Source organism: Acanthaster planci, linkage group LG14 (genome assembly GCF_054643075.1).
Source record: "Acanthaster planci isolate LZ-2023a linkage group LG14, COTS_SCS, whole genome shotgun sequence".
Lineage (NCBI taxonomy): Eukaryota > Metazoa > Echinodermata > Asteroidea > Valvatida > Acanthasteridae > Acanthaster > Acanthaster planci.
The window spans coordinates 11,385,047-11,409,699 of record NC_141790.1 but is presented as its reverse complement, the minus strand read 5'-3'; the positions used below and the strand labels follow the sequence as shown (position 1 = coordinate 11,409,699).

The following is a 24,653-nucleotide window of genomic DNA, read 5'->3' as shown; positions in this document are numbered from 1 at the left end:
AGGCAAAACGAGAATAGTCTATAGATTTATATACGCACGATGACATTCTAAAATGCATGGGACTCCTCGGCCTGGAACTTTTTTACTCTTGTTTTAAATTGTTTTGGAAAATTACTTTCAATACAACTGAAGAATTTTACCGGAAATGTCCCGGTATCACCCCAGTCATGCATCTTCGTTTCGTCGTGGAACAGTTTATCAATATTAAAATTAAATGCGCCAAATGCTAATCATGTCTCTGCGCATACTAAAAGCTTCATCTGCGCATGCTCATTAATCAAGCGTCCTCTTTCTGATTTTGTCAAATGCAGTAGAAAGGTCAGTCGCCAGAGCTTGACAAATATCCTTAGTTTCTCCCCATTTACGAAGAAATGCTTGAAAATATTTAAGTGGTTATTAGCGTGTGTAAATACGGTTAGAACTGATATTCGTCAAATTGTATGCAAGGTAAGAACGGTGAGGAATTCTTCTCGAAATCGACGCAAATTTTAGCACGACAAAGGAATTTTGCAACTAGGCTTAACGTTAGAGAATACACCGTACGTGTACTGTACATGTACATGTGACAATGACAGCACGTGCATGATGTGTGGTTTTATTTAGCTCTCTGTGGCTTAACGTTTATTTCCGACACGTGGAGGGGGAAATAAAGAATTTCATGGTAGGCCCTAGTTTGCATTGTGACAGCACTTATTTTCCATGGAAAGTCGACAACATTGTGAGATTTCGATGTGTAATTTTGCTTCTTTTTAGGCCCTACTTACTGTATTTTTTGTACAAGCTTAGCCCTACTCTGAGAATTGAAACTTCAAAGTCACTAATCGAACGGAGTCAATTCTCGAAGTTGCTTAGACCTAGGCTAGGGTGGTTCATACATTTTTTAACCAAGCCCCTTAGCCTTATTTTTTGTGTTTTCTTTTGGAGTGATCTTTGAGAGGGTGTCATAAACATTTTGATATAAGTTTGGATTACATTGGACTCTGCAAAGCAAAGAAATAGTGATTTAAAGCAATGTTTTGAGATTTTTTGTATGTGTGTACTCATTGGTAAAAATGCAGAGTAAACTTATTTTTTGTACACAAATGTGAGTGTGGATTTTGAATAAAAAGTTTAAAATTCACATTTCCACAAATGTTTGTTCTTATTCGTGCCTCATATCAAGGAATTCAATGCTAGCTTCATTTATAATTCCAAAAATTTTGAAATTGGAAATTAGAGGAGCTAGAGCCTGCGGAAAGACAAATTTTAATCACAATTTCCTAATGAAGAACATGAGTTCCCAAATAAACAGCGCCCTCACTCATGCATGTCCCTGCCTAGGCCTGCCTGCAAAATGACATGAAATGCTCGCAGTTGTGTCACTGTACACATAGAATGCAAAATTAAATTGAGTGAGTAGAGGCATTTCTTGGAAAAGCCAGTGAGGTTATGTGGGCGGAGACAATTATTCATGATTGATGATAGATGCACGGTATCATGTGGATGTACATTTTTGTGTATGTACGTGTGGTTGTACGCATACAGACAGGTAAGGGAGGAGCCAATTTTGTTTGACAATCAGCGCGCTGTTGCCGGAATGGGCTAAAGCACATGTTGCATATGATGGTGCTTGGTGTGTGGCAGGAAACTGACACAATGCACACGCCTGAGGTCAAACTAGGGAGTGGTACCGCAAGTTTTTCAAAGCCTCTGATTCACGCTGTCAACTCGTGTATGAAAAGAAAGGATTTCTTGGGGTTTTTTGGTCAATATATTGCAGTTGTTTGACCTGTTGAATTTTGAAATTCTATTCTCTCTGCAATTCAATTTTTTTTTCACAGTCAAGATCCTTTAAAATAAGATCAACCTTCATGCATAGTGTGAGTGTGATGAAATTTTGGGAAAATCCCTCGTCAAATTTGTGGAGAAATTTGCCGATGAAAGATGATGAAAAACCCTCGTCACTTTTCCAGAAGTTGCTGACGAGAACCTTGAGAGATCAACTTTCATTGGCCTAGTGAACTTTCTCAGTGCTACCAAAGCCAACTGCAAGTACATATGTCGGGCAGAGTTTTTGATAAATTAGTGCACATGCTTTTTTTTTACAGGTACGAGGAACCCAGCATCAAAATGCCAGCAGCCGAGCACGATATTCCGACCAAGATCTTCCTTGGAAACCTGTCCTTTGATACAGATGAGAAAAAGCTCCAGGACATGTTTGCAAAAGTTGGTCCCATAGACCAGCGTAAGTACACAGGACAAACCTTTGCCGGCTTAAGTGCTTACTGGCAATTAATGTTTTACATACAAATGTGATATGGAAATTGAACAGTTGATGTTGTCTTAACCAATTAATGCTACCAGGAACGACAAACTGAAAAACCTCAGTTGTCGTCGTCCAGTCTGCAAAAGTCCAATGCAGCTGTGGTCAGCAGTAGCCATTAGCTGGAACTTCTGCTGAAGGTTAGGTTTGACTGTGGCTCTGTGTGTGAAACTTCTGCTTTTCCTTTTGATGCAGTTTTGTTGATGAGAGATAAGGAGAGTGGAACATCACGAGGCTTTGCCTTCATAACTTACGTGAATGCCAACGATGCCAAGGATGCCGTCAGCCGCTACAATGAAAGCGTAAGTGCAAAATGATGTGGCCTCGTGGTTTAACCCTAACCCCCTAGGGACCATTGAAATCCTCCATAACCTTGTTGGGTTCAGCATGGTTAACCCCCTAAGGACCATTGAAATCCTGCATAACCTTGTTGGGTTCAGCATGGTTAACCCCCTAGGGACCATTGAAATCCCCCATAACCTTGTTGGGTTCAGCACGGTTAAGGTTAAGGCACTCAATTTGTGGTCTGCGAGTAAAGCTGCCGGTTGTGTGGTTTGAGTCCAGCCGTGGAGTATGATGTGTGTACCCTTGGGCAAGGCGCTCTGTCACTCACTGCTTCTCCCTACCCAGGAGTAATTGGGTACCTCGCCTGTGAGGGCAGAGACAGGTATTGTGGTTGGTTTAGCCACTTTGTGCCAAGACAGCAGAATCAAGCTGGATACCTCTCAGGGGGCTGAGATGGTTTAAGAAATATTTATGGACCCGATGAGCAGGGACGTTAATGGTGTTAGTGCCTTGAGAATCAATGTTGGTGGATGGCCTCTATGAATACCTATTATTATCGTCATTACAGTTAATCCTGACCTAATCTTGCTGAATTCTTTGTAAATCCAACTGATCCAAACTGTGGGTAGCTTCATGGATGTGAAAAAAAAATTTGTTTGAACTTGAATGAAACGGAAAGTTCACCAGAGATGTTACTAAAGTGGAAACAAAATGTCTTTCTTTTAGGGACGTAGTTTGGTAGATAATGGATGTCTTCTCTGCTGTTGGTTTGCTTTTCAGGAGCTGGACGGAAAGTTCATCAAAGTTGACATGGCGCTGAAGGGCATTAAACAACAGACGATGGCCGCAAGGGGAGGCACAAGTGGGCGTGGCATGGATAGAGGAAGGGGCAGCTTCAGGTAGGCAGCCAGTGGGTTAATATGTGTGGAGATTGTATTGTCTTTTTTGTCTTCTGCCTAGTTTAAACTCAAAAACTCACACATGTGAAATTGCATCTGTTGATCGAGTCACAAAATATTATTCCAAGTCCTATTTCATAATATGGAACGATATTTCCATTTGCTTGTGGGCCGATGTCATCTGGTTGTTAACATGGGCAAGGTTCAATCAGCGACTGCTAATCAACCGCCTGTCCATTTTGGCTGGTACCCAGAATGCATATTTGTGGATAGGTAACCAGGGGAAAATCAATTAGATTTCAACATAAGGTTGCTGATCAAACTTGGCTGTTGTTATCTTGCAGTGTTTCACAAATCAGCTCTCTCATCTTACATTTTCTGTCAGGGGTAGGGGAGGACCTATAGGAAGAGGCCGCGGGGAGGGACCTCCTTCGTTCGGACCACCAGGGCGTGGCGGCGGACCCCCGGGCCGTGGTGGCCCCAGCAGCCGTGGAGGACCTCCTGGAAGGGGTGGTCCCGTGGGAAGAGGAGGCCCACCTGCCAGAGGAGGCCTTCCTTCACCTCGTGTGACACCATATCCAGCGAGGGGTGGCAGACCCCATGGTGGACCCCTTCCAGAGAGCCAGCCAGCCAGGGACGACTACCCAGCTCAGGCTGCGCCTAGGGCAGGCCCACCCAGGAGCGGCAAAGGTACTAGTCTATTTATCTTTCAACTCTTCTTTTCAATTCTTCAAAATCCTTCAAAAGAGGAACAATGCCAAAACAACAATCTTCAAGAACCAGAAGGGTGTCACATATTTCACTCTTTTCAACTCAAATATATACCCTACTTGAACTTTGTCAGAGCCACTTTTGTCAGCTCCACCTGCTAGTGCTGTGAGTGATTACAGAGCCCGAGGATACGATCGAGGGTATGAGAGAGAACCGGAGCCTCGAAGAGGTGAGGGCAGTCTTTGTCTTCTATGATCGCAGATCTTGTCCCTTATGATTAAAGATTTTTCAAATCTGTTTGTAATTTTTGTGTCCTGATTTTTAACGTAGTAGATGACCTACATTTAACCCTGTAATACCACCAGGCCTAGCTGTTGACTTGACCTAACTTTGATAGGTTGCTCCGCTGGCATTACTGAGCTTGTTTAAGTTTGTACAAGTACATATGAAGAGCCAATGATTCTCCGTTTCAAAAATAGGTATTTTCCGTTTTGCCAAATCCTGAATTCCGCTTCAGAAATTCAAATTCCGTTTCATACCTTCATGAGCATGAAATCGGCGAGTAAGTAAGTAAGGCGAGTTAAGTTGAACTTGAGTGCGCCTTGATTTCATTGCTAGTACTGTGCGCGTGTGAACGGCCAATGTGTGTATACGCAATGTACTCTACTGCACCGTTGCTGTGCTGGGTGCTGCTGCACGAATGGGGCCCACGCACGCCATAGCGCTTACAAGTATCGGCACCGGCGCGGCGTGGACGACCCAATCATGTGGTAGAGTGGTGTAATTTAGCAAGTTTCCAGCGTAATTTGTTCATTAAAAGCAAGCATTTGAAAAGGGTTTGGTAGGCATCTATTTTGTAGTACTCTGCAGAAAGTTTTCTTTACTTTTTAAGCCATTCTTAGAGGGAAATTTTGCAGGTTCCCTTTCAAGCAGTGGATTCCGTTTCAAAGTGTTGATTCTGCGAATTCCCTCCATTTTCCGCGATTGCAGAAAATCATTGGCTCTGCATGTAATACCATCGTTTCCTTGCATTATGTTGGCTTTTGGCAGGTTTGGCACAATTCTCATTAATTACATCAAGGCAGTTCATTGAACGCCTGAGCAAGAATTCCTTCACTCTGTCTGGGGTGTGGGAATCATTCGTTAGAATAAAAGATTTGATGGCTGTAAAGGTTAACCTTGACAGTCCTGAATTCTCTGATTATATAACTGAGCACTTATCCTATTTTAGCAACCATTGAAAACACCTGCATTGCAATTCAGAACAAGCAGTGATTTCCCACTGAGCCTTTTAAGTTCCTAACACCCAACATTTTTTTTGAGACTCTACCTTTGAAGTAACAGATGGTTACATTTTAGTTTTTCTGACGTCCTCTTTGTCGTAGAGCCTTTACTTGAGAGTCGAGGTGCTCCGTATGACTTTAGGCCAGACTATGGTATGTGTCTGTTCATTTTTATCAGCTGTAAACAGAGAGAGAGTGAAGGGTTCTTATTCATCATCAGTGGAAATCGGTGCTTGTATCTTTGTTTTTTCTTTTTTTTTCTGGCACTAACAGGACATGTGTGAAAGTGTATTGGGTGTAGGATCTTTGCAGGTGCAAAGTTTGTGGTAACACCTTTTATACTAGCTTATCATTAACCCATACCAACTCCATGTAGTGAAACCTAACGTCATGATTTGATGCGATAGACTGTTTAGCCCTACCACTAGACAGGGAGCCAGAATGTCTTCAGCTGTAATTGCTGCCGTCGACAGTCACGCATCCAGGTCCACCTTTCACATTGGATAGGGGTGCAAACCCTGGCTGTATTCTTAAGGATCAGCTTGGAAATGAGTCTAACACAATTTGACCTTACTTTCAGATCATGCCCCTCGCCCTGTGTACGACGCGGAGGAGCCTGTTGAGCCTCGTCGCAGGGCCTACCCTGAAGATGAATACGGAGCAGGTACAAACCACCTCAAATATTTTCAATTCCGTAGCTCTCCCTCACACAGGATACGGGCTGTAATTGTTTATCAAGTGCAAGTTGTCTCCCAAGAAATTTAAGCATGTTACGTATCAGAGAAAGTTTTAAAAGCATACGGCTTGCAATTCTTTTTTCAGTGCCAGAGCCAGATATATCTTAGAAATGCAAACAGATTGCGTCCAGTTTCACAGAGCTGCCAAGAAAAATGCTTCCATAGATCTATCTGCTATGCGAAAGTTACCTAGCAATAAGACTTAAGTAATGAAAAAAGCATTTATTTACCAAATGTTTGGCTTGGTTTTTCCTGGTAGCTCCAGCATCTGCGAGGCCATCCCGCGTTAGCTATGGCGAGGCAGACCCTTACGCCCGTGAGCGTTACCCACCAGCCAGGGAGGAGCCAGCCCCACGTAGAGCCTACCCAGAAAGGGAGGGGTATGTCTTAGCACCCTTCATTTCTAGCACTTAAGGGCTAGCCAATGTGAGCCACACGTATGGCAACTCGGACGTGGATTTATGTGCTCTTGCAGACTTATTTGATAAAATAACCAATTGAAGTTCTCAGAAATTTTGTAACCACGACAATCATAGGATCTACACCCAGATCCTTTATATGTCTCTGATTTCAGAACTGTTGTAAAACACAAGCAGTGTTGAATATACCAACATCGTAATGTACTAGAACGACTTCCAGGGCAGTCTTTAATGAGATGTTTCATCATTAGTAATTTCTGTTTCTAATTCTCCTCTAGCTATGCTGCTCGTGAACGCGATCCCTATGCTCCACCAGCCAGGGATTCCTACAGCACTGCCGCAGCCTCGCGCCCGTCTTACGACTACAGCCTGCCCGCCAGCCGCGAGACGCCTGCTGCTCAGAGAGAGTACGCTCCGGCCACAGCCCGCACAGCCAGTCGCTATGAGGAGGAGCGGGGCTATGAACGGGCACCCCCACGAGAGGCAGCGTACGGCAGGGAGTACGAACGTAAGTCATACTTGGACCTTTTATCTGTGCCAGCTATCGCATGCCAGGCTTTTCCAAGTAGCGTGCGAAGACTCGGTGAAGATAGTTAACATTTGTTTGATTTGGCCATAACCTGTTTCAATTTGATGACAGATGATCAAATTTCTACATCCTTGTTCTGTGGAGTGCATTGAGTTGCTTCTCGTTTAAATTTTTTTAGATTATTTTATGAAAGGAAGATAATCTGAACTACTCAGCCGGATGCAGGTAGTGTCTGCCATGTCAGTATGTTAATTTTCAGGATACAGAAGCCATTTATAACACACACACCCTACCTACTGAAAAATCATAGCCAGTTGTGCCCAAAGTCAAGATACATACAACACAGCGATGTTGAAATCCTTAGAATTGGTAGACAAGGATTGTTTGGAGAGCTTTCAAATCCCGCTTTTGTTGTCAACTGAATGATTATAAGGACACATCGTCAGTATTCCCGTCTAGTTGATTTGCTGTTATTTGTGAATTGAAGTAGTTGTTTGGTTCTGGTGATGAACAGGTGAGGCAGCACCCAGCCGGTCTTCGGCCTACGCTGACCAGTATCCTAGATCTCAGGCCAGGGCCCCAGAGAGGGAATATGCAGGTAATGTATTCCACTTTTCTTCATCTCATGACATTTTTTGATTAATTTTGCCTGTCGTTGACTTCCAAACCCAACTGATTCCGGACGGAAGTTGCTGTGGGGGTTTGTCTGTGGATCCAATCACACTTGTGCAAACATCCTGTCTTTTGGAGCCTGTGTCCTTAAAGATGCAGCTTTCGGATTGCCTTGTTAGTAATCTTTCTGTTATTGACCAAAGACTCCAGCATGAAGTGATGTGGAGGCCGCATTACCAGAGGGCAGAAGGCTCTGTCTTGTTTCAGGAGCTCTGGTTTTGGTATGGATTGAATAATGGTATCTTGCTAATCTAGCGAAAGTGGTCTGTACGCTTTGCATATTTATATTAGACGATGCAAATCAGCACAGCATTCATGTCAAAGAATCAGCCGGCCACTTGCCAGTCTGCAGAAATCACATTTCGTTATCAATTACAAATCTCGTTTTGGAGTGAGACACAATGTGTTGGACGGAACGACATCTTATGGTCATGTGGTCCCTCATGAGAGGCAATAATCTCATTCTGAAAACCGATGAAAATTTCTTCTCTGTCGTGCCTTTGTAGTTCCTGGAGGAGCAACTGTCAAGGGTAAAATTAAATACTTAAATGACAAAGTTGAAATTCTGAACCAGAAATCTGAATTTGAAGTGACCATTTCTTCTTAATAATTGAAATATGAAACTGACAACGTAAAATATAAAATTCTGTGAGGTTCACAGCAAAATAGTTTTGGTCGACTTACATTTTAGGTTTTAAACCGAACATTTACCATTGCATTATAAACTAAGTACATGTACTTCAGGTGGGAGAAAGATCAACATCGAAAAATAGTTTCCACTTTTTCATCTGTGGAAAACTTAAAAAATAATCAGTCCACTTTGAGGCAATACTGAATAAATTTGTGCCGGTATTCACAGCTCACTGAATTGGAGAGATTTAGCCAGTCAACAAAATACGGACAGTTTAGCAGATCATGTTGTAACGTTGCTGGACGAAATGTCTTCTTGTTATTGCTTGAGAAATCAAAAAGTAAGCATTCAAAAAAGAAATTTAACTCAAGACAAAAAAACTACTAACAGCCTGTAGCAGCGAGAAAAAGTTAAACTTGTGCACATTCACTTCAAAAGTAAAAAGTTCAAGCCTTGCAATACTGATTTTAAGCCAGTTCACAAGATGCGACTTTTTTGTCAGAAATCAATATTCTAAACTACAGCTGCATGTGACATTTGTGATTTAATAACTCTCTTTATCCAAAATACAGGATCTTCAAGTGCGGCCCCTCGCTATGACCCTTATTCCTATGCTGAGGCTCGCTCTGCCCGTCCTGCCGAGAAATCCCCGTATGGGGCACGAGACTCGTACGGCTCGCCCTCCTCTGCTGGGGGCCGCGGAGCGTACCCCGCTGAGCGTGCTTCCCGCCCACTTGATCATAACGGCGGTGGGGTACCCCCAGCCACCCGAGCCCCGCCCCCAAGCAGGGGTTACGAGCGCTATTAAAATTCAAGTTCCCTTTACCAAGGAGGAGGGAAAAGGCAAGCCGGCAAGACAAAGAAAATCGAAGACCAAGTGTACATAAAAAAATACGAAGTTGGAAGTAACCATCATGTTTAAGCTAGTCAAAATGTTGACCTCGTAGACCTGTTGTTGGGGAACTTTTAGTATTAAAAATTGTTTTTTTGTACCTCGAAGCTGTGAAAATGTCTTTTTTAGGCTTGTAGTTTTTTTCTCAGAGTTTAAACGTGCTTCAGTGATTTTCGTACAGGCCATTACCGTGAGTTAAAAGTTTAATCTTTGTAAAAACATTCATTTTCTACAAAAATTCAAGTGCATGCACATTGAGCTGTAATTGGAATACATCGCAGATCGTAAAAGGGAAACAGAGTTGATGTTACCAGCTTGTGTAGAAAGATCATCAGTGACGTGAGAAACATGGCTGAGTCCGAAGAAATAAGGCAAATATTTCAGCAGGGAATCAAACCTCTTCATTGTTGTTCGGACGATTACCAACAAAATCTGCAAATTTATTCATATTGCCACGATTTCCAAATGGTCAAACTTCCAAGACACAGACAACGAGAAGGAGTCAAGTTTCTCCAGTTGCATTCCACACATGACAGGTGTCAAGAATCTTCATTTGCATTCTGCATCTTGGTCAAATAGTTTGAAATTAATTGTGATCACGCTGGCCTATAAAATGTCACCACGTAGCCAAGGCAGTGTACAGAAATGTTTGTTGTTGACCAGTAAATCGAAATCGGGAAATAGTCGCAAATTGACTTTGTGAGATAAGTACATAGAAAGAGAATTTCGTAAGCTTTCAAATGGTACATATTACAAGACTGGTGTGTTGATAGTAACCTTTCATTAATACACTTCCAAAATGTATAAAAACCGCCACATCGATTTTTTTCAACATGTATCCACATCCCCACTTTTCTCGGCCATTACATAAAATGGTCTGAGCAACTTTTTTCCTGATTATTATGTACCAGGTCACATATGTAAGATACTACTTATTCCAAAGCTCTCTGTGATCACAGTACACATTGTCGAAAATGCTTGGAGTTTTAAACATTTTTAATATTTCACAGCATAAGCCCCTTTGCACTGAGGACTGAACAAAGTAACCCTGAAAAAACTGAGTTATGTATTTTAATAACCAGCCATTTTTTCTTGGCCCATTAGAGATTTCATCACATTGCCGTATACGTGTATTCAGTCTAAATCTAGAAAAGAACTCTTCGATGTGAACTAAAAGGACTTCTGTCACTCGGCTAATTTCTTCAGCGATTGGTATGTGTTAGGGCTCCACAACATTAATAACAATACCCCTTTGTCAGCAGTTGCACCTACATGTATTTGTTAAAACCCACTTCCATATCATGCAAAAGTGTGTAAATCTTAATGTACAGTATACATGTACATGTGTTATCCACACCTCCATTCACATTTTGGTTCTGTTTTTGGAGACCCAATTTTGCCACAAAGTTTTAAGAACTCTTCTGACCGAAGCCAGTAAATTTTTAACAATGCAAATGGTACAAAGGAAAACAATTATCAGAAATTCCCTAGAATTGATACATCAAAAAATACCATACTCTCAAAACAATTTGTTAAGAGTAATTATGGCCAAATTCTTTTGCCTTATCACTAAATGTATTGTTTTAGCAAATCATGCACCCCGAGTGTAACGTTCATTAACATTACTATAAAATCTTTGTCAAAGCTTACACAAGCTTTGACCTGTGGAGAACATGAAGGAATGTTTCAACAATTATGCTTCTAATGTTGAAAAAAATTGTTATAAATACTAAAGAAGTGGTTTAAATCGGTGGGATTGCCAATGGATCGCGTTCAACAGCCATTGGTGTTTTTTAGTTCTGGTGACCATTTCCAAAATATGTGTGTGACGTACAAAAGACTCCAGAGACCTGTTGGGAAACTGTGTCAAGCGATTTGTTCTCTCTGAAGTGCGCACCGCCAGTGAATTGAGCCGTTTTATTCAAGACCAGGAATATTAACAAACGTTGTGACACTGAAAGAAACTTCATCGGAAACTAAAAACCTTGCTTAAAGCACACAGGCTGTTTAAGAAAACGCTTGCGAATTGAACAGAAAGTATCATCGTCGCATTGTGCAGAACAAATTACATGTAGATCCAAGAAATTCCTGTAATCAGGGTGAAGATTTTATTAACAGTTTTGTCTGTTCGAACACAACTTTTTTTATTTGTACAGATGTTCTTTTTTTGTGACTTTTTGAGCAAGTTTTTTTTATCATTAAAATCTGTAAGTGTGTGGTAAAAATGTTCTTCAGTTTGTTAAAATGTGAACTTCCTCTAGTGAAATAAACGAGCGGAATCACAGTAACAGGCTCAGAAATTATTTTCAAATTACTGAATAACATGACTTGATAACTAGCCATTTGTCAGTCGTTGCGCGTTGCATTTCGTAATGAACGGGATAAAGAATTGAAACGGTTTCAGCGGGAGATGATTCATTTTTTCAAAAGAAAATTGGGCAGATTTCTGGCGTTTGTATTGTACGGAAAAAAAGGATTGTTGCTATCGAGAAGCTGCTGCAAGAAAAAGAATAGCGTGTGGCTTTTTTCGGAACCACCAAGTGAAAAGATTATTGTGAATTAATCGGTTACATGTAAATGAGTATTTGGGAACACCGGAGCAGCCTCATGTACTATGGAGCTTGTTGAAGCGGCTCAAAAGTGTTCGTGTTGACAGACTGTGATGCAAAGTATTGAGCACATGCACTTGCATATTACAAGAGACCTTAGCTCTACTGAAAGACCTTTTCGGAACTATACATGTTTTTGGTGTGAAACTATCGCTTTTTTGGCGACTGAACTTGCTAAAATGACTGTTGTATCGGGCGTTCGCGAAGTATCAACTTTCATTATAAGAAGAGTGTGTAGCGCATCGAGAGAACGTGAAAGAAATTTCTGTGAGACAAATTCAAGAAATGTCCCTGTAATGGTGAAAGCAAGCAAGTAAAAGCCTAAATATCATCAGAAGGTGGAGATCTTGTGAAGTTGCTGGACTGGTAAGTGCCCCAAAGTGGAACACACCACTGTTTTCCACGTTATTTTATAAAAGATAAATTTTATGGAACAAAATCATAACCGCAGCTGTGTTTTTGAAGTAGCAACAAATCTTACAAGTAACAAATGAAATTTTGTAACAAGGAAAGTTGCACTCTGTGAAAGACAACAAATTCCTTAAATGTTCAAGTATATTAATGCAAGAATCCGAACCTTTTCAAATCTGAGTGAACAGAAGTGATAGAATTGTGCTTTTCGTAGATGCTTTTAACACGCACAACCTGGGTTCTGTAGCCTCCGAGAAGCAACATGTTGAAATCAACAAAAAAAAATAAAATAAAATTATATTGTATTTGCTTCCTTGTTAATTTTGACGGTGAAAGTAATTGTATACTTCTCTTTTTTATCGAAATCTTGAAAAGTTATTCTTGCATCTTTGTAATGAAAATGATAAATACTTGTTTTGTAGCCTCATTAAGTTGGGTTAATAACGTTGGCGTCTCGCTAGACTGGAACATCCTTTTTTTGGTCAACTTGCATTATCATTGTTGTTATGTTTCTTGAAAAGTAATTTTTTTTCGAATACGTAAATTTCAAATTGTTTTCCAAATGAAAGTTGCACAGAAGCAATACAACTGCGTCGCAAATAAGATATTGAATGAAATAATGACACGTTGTTTCTGGGTCCAAAGACAGTCTTCAAATCATAAGATGAAACTACGTGTCTCCAGTCCCCAATTTGACCTTATTTTAGTTTTTGTAGTGTTGAGCCATCCCAAATTATTGGGATAAATAAAACTTTCATGCTTCACCTACCACCTGCACTCCCTTTAATGACCAATGTTTGGTGTCGCAATGAAATGTCTGTTCCAATCGGAAGTAACAGCAAAACTGGTTTGCAGAAACAACGGTAGTGTATATTAAGGGGAAGTATTTGTCTCGACAGAAAATAATCTGTGTGTTCTAGACTTCAACACAGAATCAAGCCTTGAAATATTAAACAGTTTTTAAATATCCATCATTCTGCTCCACAGAGACTCTTTACAAATTCTTCCGTGTCGGATGAAATTTATGTATATCAACATTTTATTTTTTCGAAGATTTGTTCTGCAGACAACTGTGTGTCCCTGAATTTGAAGTTGAATCCAAGGAATCATTTCTGATTGAGGCAGACAGTAGTTATCTTAATGCTCTTTAAATTGTACGAAAGTCATTTTGACTGACTTGTGGCTGGCCCGCCAAGATTACTTTTTGGATTTCAGATGAAATGTATAACAGTGAGCCTCAGCGGAAACCTCGCCCCAAACTAGACCATCATAATTATGTTAACTCCGTGGTACATTTCCAGCTCTACATTCCCTCGGTACCATCAAAAACGCTATCCGCAGTCGGGCTGGAACATGGCAATTAAAATGACCAAGTGTTCAGAGGTTTAAAACAGCATTTCGGCAGAACAATCTGGCTACCCATTGCTGTTAAAAAAGAAGCATTTGTAAAGCTAAGAGAAATGTTCGAAGCTTGCCGGTAGTATGTTATCGGATATTATAATCCACGCTAATAAGCGAGGCTCACATCAAAATGCGTTGAAGTGAGCTTTTTCTTTTCAAACAAAATTCAAGACCACAGAAGTTGGCAGTAAAGCCTTTCGAAATTGATCTTTTCCAACGGAAAATGGACTGAAAAAAAGAAAAAAAAATAGTAGTTTTACCCTCTAGGATTCCGCAAGCAAGCTCGATCAAAGTCCTTTTTTCCTTCTTTGGTGGCCACAACCCCGCGTGATAAGCTGAAGCTGTTATACATAATTTCCGTTGCCTGTCATATTGTATTATCGGCATGCTTCAAACCAGGCATTTTGCTGTTAAAAGTCTAGTTTGTTATTACAGCCATCTGCAGTTGGATTGGATGTTTCTTCTCACTGTCAGTTTTTGCTTCCCACAGGGTGGGGTTCGCCCCAAGAGCGATTGTGGTGTCTTCGTCCTGCGCGAACTACGAGTACCCTGACAACTTGTTCTGCTATCGGGGTTAGATAGCTCCTCGTAAGTGAATAATGTAAGATCTTACTCAGGGATGAGTGGGCTCCCAAGCTCGCTGTACATCAAGGGTGGTGCGCCTACTTTTAGTGGTAGCATCTGTATATGCAGGTTTTTGTTTTGCGAACAATAGTTGGCACAGTGCTTAATAAGGGAATTCTGTGATAATTAAAGTCTGCTGTAAAGTCACATGCCTCAATTTGTGTATTTTACATGCTGCATAGCCTTTCAATGTATTCAGCGTTATTATTATGCCGAGATAATGATATCCGCCTGTAGACGCGGACAAAACAGACATTACCTAACCAACACCAATCTTGGTTGTCAGTTTGTCAAATTTCAGTTTGACAGGTCCATTGCTACACCAATTCATCATCCATTGCTACACCGCATTGATGAGGAGACATTATGTGAAATAACGAGTGCGTACGTGTGCGACTATTACAGCATTGTCGGCCCTTCGGAGCATTAACTATGCGCATGCGTCATGAAGACTAAGTACTAAGAGCATATTGATTTTTTTTGGTCAAACTTGATTTCTGGAATGTCAATGCCACTTTGATATTTACGGGTATTTTTTTAAAGTGATAAGTGGCATGGGTACTGTGAAGTCATTCCCATGAACAATATGAAATATTGATATTTTATTTTATGCAGTCTTATAATTTGATAATTTTATCAATACATGTATAGATATATTTTTATATTTATCTTGACAACTTTTGTCGTAATTCCCTTGATTTTATATCCATCTAAAAGCTCTATACCAAGGAACGTTAAAATAAATCAAGTGAAGTCTGCTATGCAACTTTTTGACCAGGTCGTTTGTAAGTAATGTTGAATCTTTTGATACGATTCTAAAACCCACAGTTCTGGTTTCATGCGTTTGATGGCCGTAGTGATCTCGAGTTCGGACCACGCCTGAAAATGAGAAACCAAAGATGTTCCTGTTTGTAACACTTGCCGCTATATCTAAGCAAACAACATCATTTGCAACTGGTACAATGTTGAAAATGGACAGCCTAGACTTGAAGTACACTGTAGACAGAACAACAGTGTTGAAGTTAAGACTAATGGGAGTGCATTCAAAAGCGTACAAACATTAACATTTACAAACAGAGACTTGGTGCGTGTAGGTACTTGATTTATTGGTTACTACAAAATCGAATCAATACATTGTTATTCTTCAGGACCTTAATGTGAATGTTTAGTATATATCGATGGAGAATGACTGCGGGTCGGAATCCATGCATACAGTGGGGTTTTCCCAACACGCCCGCGGAGACCTTTTTTTCTGAGCTTAAAGAGTGCTGCCGAGTTGCAATCGTGCGTTTTAACGTCAGCAATGTCACTAAAATCAAACGTGCCACTTTGTAAAACTAGTCATTACTGAAGCGGAATGCGCAAAACTCTGCTTATTACCACGCGCAAATACAGAACGGGCTAAAATACGTTTAAACAAATTCTACATCTTTTTTTAATATTAGGGCTACATACATGTACACACCAGTACCTCGTGTCGAGATTCTTTAATTGTAAGAGTTAATAAGCATAATAAGGAAAGCATTAGACCATTATATTGTGCATAACAATTGGTTACTAATGAAAGTAAGACAAAGCGTTTTATCTAAAACATCACTTTTTGACTGTAAAAAAAAGAACAGCTTGCGTAATGACGCAACAGGCCTGTGTTACTTGACGCACGTCCAGATATGAATAAATCTTTACAAACTTTGCGCCAACATAAGCAAGAACCGGTAGGTGTGATCACGTTACAAGTTAGCTCGGACTGGTCACTCCTCAGATTGATACTCCAGGCTACAAGGCCTGCTCGGTAACGAATTTTGGATCATGAAGGCCAGTTCGGGGTTCAACTCTCCCTTGATCTGAGACGAGTCGTACAGCATAACCATGGAGAAGGTTCCGGGAGAACGCTCGGCTCCATCTGGTTTCACGTTCAATACTGACAGCTTGTAGTCTTGGGTGTACGCAATACTGTAAGCTTCATAATAGACCCGTGACTACGAAGTGAGGGGGAAAACCACAAACATTTTGCATTTCAGAGAAACAAAATACATTTGTTGATCATACTGTGACAACAATTTGTTGTACCAACTAGCAATTTGTATTGTGCCTCAAAAATTAACTAGCAGAAGCATAGAGATACATATTTATTGTGGACATTTGACTTTTTACGAAGGCTATGGTATACTTATCATTAAACGTACAACTCGGTATAACTTGCCCCAGCAGACCTTTATCTGGAACATTAATTGCTGGAAGTTAACTTTCATTTAGAGCAAATCCAGATCTCTCGAGATGAATTTCATAAAAAGAACACTGACATCATGCTGCTCAGTATGCGCAGTCCGAAACTTAGTAACGCCGTGCTGCGGCTGTTCATTTGTAATCGATTCATGCGGGAAAAAGTGGTAGATAATCAACTCAACATATAGTATTCGCGTGAGAAAAGGGATGAAACTTTTCGACGAAGTTTACTTACCAGAATAGCGGAGACACTGCGCTGTATTAACAGTCTGATAGTAGACAACACAGATTGCTCGGATGTGAAACGGTATGTAACCGCTATCTTCCCAAAATTAGTATTTTGAATCGCAGGGTCGAACTCAAAAGTGGTCACGCATCCACCAGCAAGGAATCCTGTAAGTTGAGGAACGACTGGTTGCCGTGCATACCTTGGAGCCGTGTCAAAGCTCAAACGCCCTCTTGCGACGGGTCTATAGGCGGGTGCCTGTCGGTCCAAAGTGGCCGTGAGTAAAAAGTGCTCTGGTTTAGCGAATGGGTTCCAGTGCGTTTGCTTTGGCCTCATAATAAATGAGTAATCTTCATTTCCCGTCACAAGGTTAGCGAGAGGACTTCCGAACTGGGTTTGGAAAGAAAGAAAGAGAAATTGAGTCGGTTAAGGTTGTCGCATTATTTTACGGAGGTAAAGAGGGTTGCTTTTCTTTCGACCAAAAGTTTGATGTGCCGCCCCTGTATTTAGGGTGACGGTTTTGGGGGTACCGTATGCAGTTCGATCCACAATGACAGAACTCTAATTTGTTTCCCTTTGTCCCTCAAATTCGCCTTCTAGCTTCCTTTAGCCGGTCAGGATACAACTGAAAAAGTAAATGTGTCCCTCTTAATAGGTAGCCTGTTCATACTTGGCATTTTTTTTTTTGGAGAGATGTGGGAGAACAATAAACACATGAACGGTATTGTGAAAAGTAGGACCCCGTTGTCCGGCTGACTTTACACTCCTAGGGCGTTGTGGGCCAGTCCTGCCAGACGCCCGCTTTTGTATCCTTTTGTTACACTTGTCTTTTCGCTGGTCCCAGTTTAACCCACAGACTTTTATGTCGGGAAAGCGCCCTTTATGAGTAAAACAATTGCGGTTACACCATGGATTAATCTCTTTCTTGAGTATGTGTGGTTCTGTAATGTTTTTTTCCCCTTGAAATTAACCCTTCATGAACACCAAAAAATCGTGTAGCTGAAACGGCACAAACGGCCAAAGACAACGTTTTGCTCTAATGCTGTATTCACTACATGCCTTTATTTGAATTATGAATTCATTCGAAGCTGAGGAATGTTCTCGTGCTCTTACCTTGACGTCTTTGACCGGCACTCCGAAGGTAAATGTCAAATACCACGCCAACGCAGTGGGAGTATTGGGTATGTCTCTCGGTAGAGCAGGCCGGGTTACAGTTGCTACGTAGGTGCCTCCGATGTTGCGATGTACAGCAACCTTGGCTTGAGGTACTACCAAACCATCCTAGCGGGAAAAATCATTAACAGGTCAGTACAGATTGCCTTCATCGACGCCATGTGAACTTTAAGGCTCTAAAAGCAGTTGCCATACAAGGCATAGTACGTATTACATGCAAGCATTAAGTGACGATTTCAAAGAAGAGCTGCTTTTACCGACCTCGGGCTTGTACCAACACTGACAATATGCTTAGGCCTTCGTCAGGAGACTTGACGACATAAAGAAAAGTATGGTCAGCTGATCGGAAAAGCAAACCTGCACCATTTCTTCAATCAAAAGCACTGATATTATTTTGGTGCGCACATGAGATTCACCCGATATTTACATAAAAATCTGACGCTGGAAAAGCCACTGCGAGCTCTGTGGGAATTCAGACCACGCGAAGGCCTGCGCTCGGTAAGTATTAAGCAAAGTTGTTCATACAACTGAAATGTGAACAGAATCACCTCAGTTTTGTAGAAGCAGTACGGCTGGCCTTGGTCACTTTTACACCACTCGCATCCAATAGCGTAACAGAAAGCCTGGGTGCAGGAATTGGAGATTGTGCAGGTTCTCGCAGAACTTTGAAAACAATCCACGCGATTCTCAAAGGTGATGTTCGACGGGCATGAGTCCTGTCTGCCGTCTGCTTCCCAGTAGAGACCCGGTCGAGTGTTGTTGAAACAGGTGGGCAAGTCCCGTAGGTTGGTGTTGCAAAACGTGCAACCCTCGCTGTTGGAAGGGGCAACGATGGGTGAACATAATGAGAGTTTGGAGATTAGGGAGTGTCGCTTGGTACCATTTAAAAAGTTAATGGAGCGAGGTGCATCTTGGGAGGAGGTGGCCCATAAAGTGAGTGAATAGTGGGTGGAATGGTACAGAATAACAGAAACCTTAGTGGGTGTAAAAAGTAGATTGCCAGGAGTGACTTTATGCTATTGTTTACGCAATGAGGTTGAGAGTTGATAAATGATAACAGTCAAGAAAGTAGAAGTGCAACTTGATTTCGATGAATAGATGGGGTGAAATATTGGTGTGAAGTGTGTAGCAAGAAGAAAGGCCAGTAGATCGACAATGCAACAGGTGTATCGTTGGTAGAGGTTGAGGTAGAAGTTAAGCCTGGTTTCCACCTCGTATCAAAGGGAGCATCGCCGACCAGTCCCAGGCGATACGCAGCGATGAGTATGGAAATAATCGTGACTAACGCAAACGTCGATGCGGAGATTTGGGAAAATTGGACCAGGTTCAACTTTGCCGACTTGGTTGATTCGCCAGAGTGTAGGATTATATAAAGACGCACGCAGGCACGAAAGGCGCACAACGACGTCTCCCTCTCTTAATACCACTCATTTTGTCCATTTTCTCATTATTAGGCCTAACATATACAACCAAATTGTCAACAAAATAGTTAACCATAAGTAGGCCCTACAACACATGTACATCAAACTGGAGTATCAGTTTGGTTTCAACCTTCAAGAGGCGGTATTGCCACCTATAAAAACAGCATTTTATGCAAAAATATTCAGAATTTCAACCTTTTGTCTTGTTTTTTGGTTGGACTGAGGTCACGCACCGGTCATTTCCGCGACTGTCTGCGTCGTTGGCATTTGTTACAACCGTGGAAACCAGGCTTCATAGTAATATGACGATTCTTACGCTTCACAGGCCTGGTCGTCCACCGTGACATTTGCAGGAAAGCAGGGTCTTCGCTCAAACGCCAGTAGCTTGGTGGGACAATCCTCAGCAGACCAAACTTTGCAAGTCACGGCTCCAATTATCCCCAGTATCACGCAGAGTCCAAGAGAACCTCTAGCTAAACGAGTCATGTTGGGATGACGACTGGTATAAGAAGGAAAATACATACTTTTAAAGTTAAAAGTTTGCCTACACTTGGACCGCAAGCGCTAAATACATATGTATCTTTCACAGGCGTCTGTCCTCAATGCATGTGTTCAGTGCCCCTCGAGTCCTCGAGAGTGTTCACTGAAAATGCTCTGGAATGATCCGAAACAAAACAACAGTAGACTTGGTGACAAGTTGGAAATTGACTTGGTTTTGTTTTCGAACGTATATATCGCTGCAATCCACACCCGTATACATGAACATATACCTTTCAACCTTTGCTCAAGGTTGCCTCGTCCCCAGCATCGGGTATTCCACGATGCCGTATCCCAACTGTTGAAATGTCAATCTGCATGTGTACAATTACAGCTTTACATTTTATGTTTGTACTGTAGTATATCTCTGAATATAATCATGACATGGAAGGCAAGTGTATAATGATAGCGTTAACTTGGAAAGCGTACTGACGCAAAATAGGCTTCCAATCAACATGTTAACTTTAAGTTGGCGAAGCAAAACCTGTGGCGGCGGTTTGTAAGCAACGCTGGCATTCACACGAACTCCGTGCAAGTTCTTAAGATTACGATAACTCCATCCATAAATGAAACTTTGAAATTCCCAGAATGGCCAAATCAGAAACAAAGACATGCCTTTTGTAATAATGGGAAGACGATTTACCTGCGAATCTTTAAACTCGTAGAGAAATATAACGATCCAACTCTTAGTTCTTGCAAGTCGCGCCCGGGCGGTCACACTGTCTCGTCTATGCACATTGTGTATGATATGGAGACCTTCGTGGACGATCCTACTCAAGATTGTAAGCCGTCAGAATTTCCATATCAAGCTCGAATAAACATTCTGTAAGAGACCCGACCAGCTTTTGTGTTCACTTCTAAAGGTTACGGTAGCCATCCCTATTTTCTTCATCACTGCATTGACCAGCTTATGTATCAGCCTGTTTGTACCCCTCGGAAAAAAAGCCAAGTATTGAAAAGGCCCCAACTGCTCAAGAAAACTTTCATAAAAGAAAACGACGGTGAGGATTGATGGCTGTGTTTCGTGATGTATACGTTGCATCGTGCCTGAGTCTCGGGATTCTACATGTATTCTGACAATGGTCTCAGTACAGTAGCTGTGAAACGAGATTTACGGCAACTGATACTAGGTTTTGCCTCAGTTATCTCAGTGCTATGTTGAAATAGAGTGTTTGATTTAGCCAGTAAAGAAAAGGGACAATCAGAAAAGTATCCTGGTCTTGGATTTTTTTTCTAAAATGACTGTCCAATCCTCAACTTTCCCCTCAGTGAGCTGTTAATGTTGGACAGGTCCTACTCGAGTACACCAATAATTATAGGCCTACTTAAGTTATATACACGATGTCATATCCCTCTTCAATCTTATTGTTAACCATTATATCGACCAGTGCTGTACACCGGCCGATGTCTGTATTGCTTTTGGCAATCACAACTCATCGGTTGAAAAGAGCCGTCTCATTCGGCAGTGTTTAAGTTGATGGTAGCGATGCGAACGGAGCCATGCATTTCCTGGTCGTTCGTAAACCAGCAAAGTCCAGTTCCGATCAAAGAAGCCGCCGTTGCCAAGAAAATAACGCCCTCTCTTGGTCCAAGTTGAAGCCAATTACGGACTGTAACTCTTGTACAAAACTGGTTAGGGCAACACGGCATGTGCTACGAACAGTCTTAGGGGACTAGTTCGGTATTTGAAAAAGGCAAGGTCATTTGAGAACACAGCAAGCGTGCAAGTCGGCGTATGGCAGCATTGATGGGGGTGTCCTTGCTCTCGTGTATTGCTCGTTCCCGATCGAATCAGTGACTTCAGACGGGGTTTTTAGTTTGGGCTTGCGTTACTGAACTGGCTCATTGTTCGTAACGTTGGGCATGCTTTTTAAGTACGGTGAATGAAATAAGCTGGTCGCGCCCCCCTGAAGCAAATAGGGCTGGCTGATGAGACAACCTTTAGAAAATACGCACAAAGGCTTACTAGGTCTCGTACAGAATGATAATTCGAGTGTGGTAAGTAAATGGCTGTTGATGGCTAACCATCTTGAGATCACAATCGCTCCGACAGTGTACAAATGTATGATGTACAAACCATGTATGTATAGAAGTAGACAAGGACAAGACAGTGTGATCGGGCGGCAGAACATGCATATAACGCTCAAGTTGGGTGCGGCTTGGTAGAAGAATATTGGATGGTCATATTTCGCTTGGAGCATTTGCAAGGAACCTAGTCCTTGCTTCTGTAAAAGGGCATATTTTCTAATTCCGGGTGGGTCATCCCAAGAATTTCACTGTTAGATTAGAAGATCTCATAATAGCATGCATAGAGGTCGTATGCAGGCTACCTTTGCTAACAAATCTTAGCCACACTTTTTGCCCTGTGACCTAGATTCTTAGTAAGTTTGGCTGGGTGGCTTGAGTAGCCTATACGTCTTCCATCAAAGCTGGGATACCAAGGAAGATACCGGTGAGTTCACCGTGGGCCTACACTGGCTGAAATGAAATGATAGGACTGTAGTAAGAAACCATTGCCGCATAGAGAAGAGATGGATTATACATAAATTAATTTGGGGTGCGGTTGGCATTTGGAAGCTGGCTTTTTCCCGCTCCTTTTGTTCAAAACAACTCGTCATAGACCAATTGCATTTGCCCGTTGTAGAAACTTACTTATAGTTAAAGACAAACAGGGAGTTAATGAATCCACATCCTATGAGAATAGTCAATGCATACCCTAGTGGCACCCCACCAGCGGCGTAGCTAGCTTTTGGTGTGTGTGTGGGGGTGGCGTAAATTCAAAAGCGAATGCGGCTTCGGGCTCATTTAACATGATGCTGTGGAGAAAAGTTTTACTCACGGTCCCGACATCCTTGATTTCTTGCTGGTGTTAATTGTCTTAAGGGTTTCGGTACTAATATTCATAAATAAACATACCGATTACTTTCTTTCCTACTCAACTTTGAAGTGTTCTTTGTTAAATAAATAAATATCTGTTGGAGCAAGTTACCCCCTCCCCCGGATACTCCACTGCACTCCTCTAACACTAACCATTAACCGAGCTTGACGGCGGCCGAGGTGTAGAATCCAGCCAGCCCCTCAACATTTTCACCTGTATCTTAGCCATTTTATGTCTCCCCCGCACCTGCGGGATTGTCTCCAGCATGCATGAACCCTTTCAATCATTTTCGCACTACAAAAACCCCAGAAGCACCACAAACGCCGATTCGTGTGCGACTGGTCGGTCCAACGTTTTCGCCCTCGGCGTGCCGCAATCGGACTGAAATGCGTATGGCCTTAAAAAGTTTCGTATAAACTCGTAGAGAGATGTCCATGCCAGTCAAGTGCGAAAAACGCTGATGTAGGATAGCTTTGTGAGCTTTGTCCCCCCCCCAAAGCCTGACGCTTAGTCATGGCTTACGTACGATGAAGTTTGTAGTCGCTGGTTAATAGACAATAATGGCACATAAGGATTTCATTTCACAAATAAAGATTAATCCATTCCTGGAGACCACTTCCTTTCATTAGCGTCTTTCTTATACCTGAACTAATTAACCCCTGACACTAGGTACTGGACGCATTATTGAAGAGGAGATAAATTTGGTCAGACCGCCCGTTACCGCGCGGGTGGCACCCGCATCAAGAGCGGCACGTTTTGATGAGTTTAAAGGCTTTGATGACGTCAGAAAGTCAGTGCTGTTGAAAGTAGAGCAGCACTCCTAAAGTTCAAACAAAGGGTGCAGAAAAGCACGCTGGATAAAATTTTAGGCTATAATTATTTATCCGTGCTGAAACATACACAATTAATTCATAGTCGTGAAATGCAGAGGTACATGTCAGTCTCATGTCACGTTTTATGGCTCAGGATGTTCTTCAAAATGACAGGCTCCTTTCACATTCAAATGAGTTTTACAACGTCTATTACCTGCATTAGGCAGATTAGTGCCACATATTTACAATCCAAAATCCCATTAAAATAATTAATCTTGTACACTTAACCTTTGCAGAGGACAATAACAAGCTCGAATAGATGACTAAGAAGGGTACCGGCGCTTTGGCGTTAATTGTACATAGGTTCAAGATTTCCATCAAACCGTGAACTTGTAAACCGTTGCATTACCTGTACTTAGACAGGTTAACTTTCTTTATTACATACTTAAGCATTCCATGCGTTTTAAAGCACTTATAGTTTCGCCTTGTTTTTATGCAGCCGAAAATAAAACCGAATTCTCTAGGCTCCTGATAGGCCTAACTTCACTTTTGGCCTGCTTTGTCATTATCAACTTGGTTGATGGAGCTCAAGGCCATGTACCCAAAAGGGGCTTTGAAAAGTGCACGTGTAGCCCTTGAGCAGAAGCACCCTCTCGTTGGTTGAAAAGAGCCTTGGTGGTGGTGGGGATGTTCATTTTGTGTGTTAGCAAACCAGTGAAATGCAGTTCCACAAAGGAGCTCCGTTGGAAGGAAAATTGCGCCCTCTCTTGGTCCCACTCGGGGTAGTATGTCAATTGCGTTGTGCCCTCTATTGAGCATAATCACTGTGGTGTGCGCTGCTGCAACCACGTCCCCATAGATATTTTATTTTCTGCCTGACTTCCAGTTAGAACCGTTCCATTTTACGTCAGTTTTTCCCCCGTACTCCCCAAATGTAGCCTACATTGCTCAAATGATTGGAAATACTTCAAAACT

General features: G+C 41.8%; 2 protein-coding genes across 7 annotated transcripts; one reads left to right on the top strand and one right to left on the bottom strand.

Moving 5' to 3' along the window:
* The first annotated feature begins 233 nt into the window (after positions 1-233).
* Positions 234-15,171, top strand: LOC110980952 (uncharacterized). Of its 4 annotated transcripts, none has more exons than XM_022238042.2 (12): positions 234-318; positions 2,088-2,224; positions 2,498-2,604; positions 3,368-3,486; positions 3,872-4,176; positions 4,331-4,426; positions 5,583-5,633; positions 6,061-6,144; positions 6,477-6,597; positions 6,915-7,144; positions 7,680-7,763; positions 9,041-15,171. In XM_022238042.2, exons 2-12 carry the CDS (start codon positions 2,110-2,112, stop codon positions 9,274-9,276), a joined length of 1,548 nt encoding a protein of 515 aa, XP_022093734.2. In that variant the 5' UTR covers positions 234-318; positions 2,088-2,109; the 3' UTR covers positions 9,277-15,171. The 4 variants fall into 4 exon arrangements, with proteins under 4 accessions (XP_022093734.2, XP_022093736.2, XP_022093733.2 ...); XM_022238044.2 differs by having other exon boundaries at positions 275-447; positions 14,272-15,171; XM_022238041.2 differs by having other exon boundaries at positions 275-447.
* A 314-nt stretch (positions 15,172-15,485) lies between these two features.
* Positions 15,486-20,783, bottom strand: LOC110980954 (uncharacterized). Of its 3 annotated transcripts, XM_022238046.2 has the most exons (7): positions 20,632-20,783; positions 20,222-20,302; positions 19,768-19,950; positions 18,579-18,843; positions 17,971-18,138; positions 16,867-17,247; positions 15,486-16,384 (listed from the first exon to the last, which is right to left on the bottom strand). In XM_022238046.2, the coding sequence occupies exons 3-7, from the start codon at positions 19,935-19,937 to the stop codon at positions 16,157-16,159; spliced, it is 1,212 nt and encodes a 403-aa protein (XP_022093738.2). In that variant the 5' UTR covers positions 19,938-19,950; positions 20,222-20,302; positions 20,632-20,783; the 3' UTR covers positions 15,486-16,156. The 3 variants fall into 3 exon arrangements, with proteins under 3 accessions (XP_022093738.2, XP_022093739.2, XP_022093737.2); XM_022238047.2 differs by lacking the exon at positions 20,222-20,302 and having other exon boundaries at positions 20,604-20,783; XM_022238045.2 differs by lacking the exon at positions 20,222-20,302 and having other exon boundaries at positions 20,632-20,780.
* Between the last annotated feature and the right edge of the window lie 3,870 nt (positions 20,784-24,653).

What these genes read in the sequence shown, in the direction of transcription:
- LOC110980954 (XM_022238047.2), bottom strand. Translation starts at nt 19,937, where the DNA reads ATGACTCGTTTAGCTAGAGGTTCTCTTGGACTCTGCGTGATACTGGGG. An exon ending in GACGACCAGGCCTGTGAAGC is followed by an intron (nt 18,844 to 19,767) that starts GTAAGAATCGTC and finishes CCCTTCCAACAG; the next exon opens with CGAGGGTTGCACGTTTTGCA. An exon ending in TGCCGGTCAAAGACGTCAAG is followed by an intron (nt 17,248 to 17,970) that starts GTAAGAGCACGA and finishes TTCCAAACCCAG; the next exon opens with TTCGGAAGTCCTCTCGCTAA.
- LOC110980952 (XM_022238042.2), top strand. Translation starts at nt 2,110, where the DNA reads ATGCCAGCAGCCGAGCACGATATTCCGACCAAGATCTTCCTTGGAAAC. An exon ending in CCCACCCAGGAGCGGCAAAG is followed by an intron (nt 4,177 to 4,330) that starts GTACTAGTCTAT and finishes GAACTTTGTCAG; the next exon opens with AGCCACTTTTGTCAGCTCCA. An exon ending in CCCAGAGAGGGAATATGCAG is followed by an intron (nt 7,764 to 9,040) that starts GTAATGTATTCC and finishes TCCAAAATACAG; the next exon opens with GATCTTCAAGTGCGGCCCCT.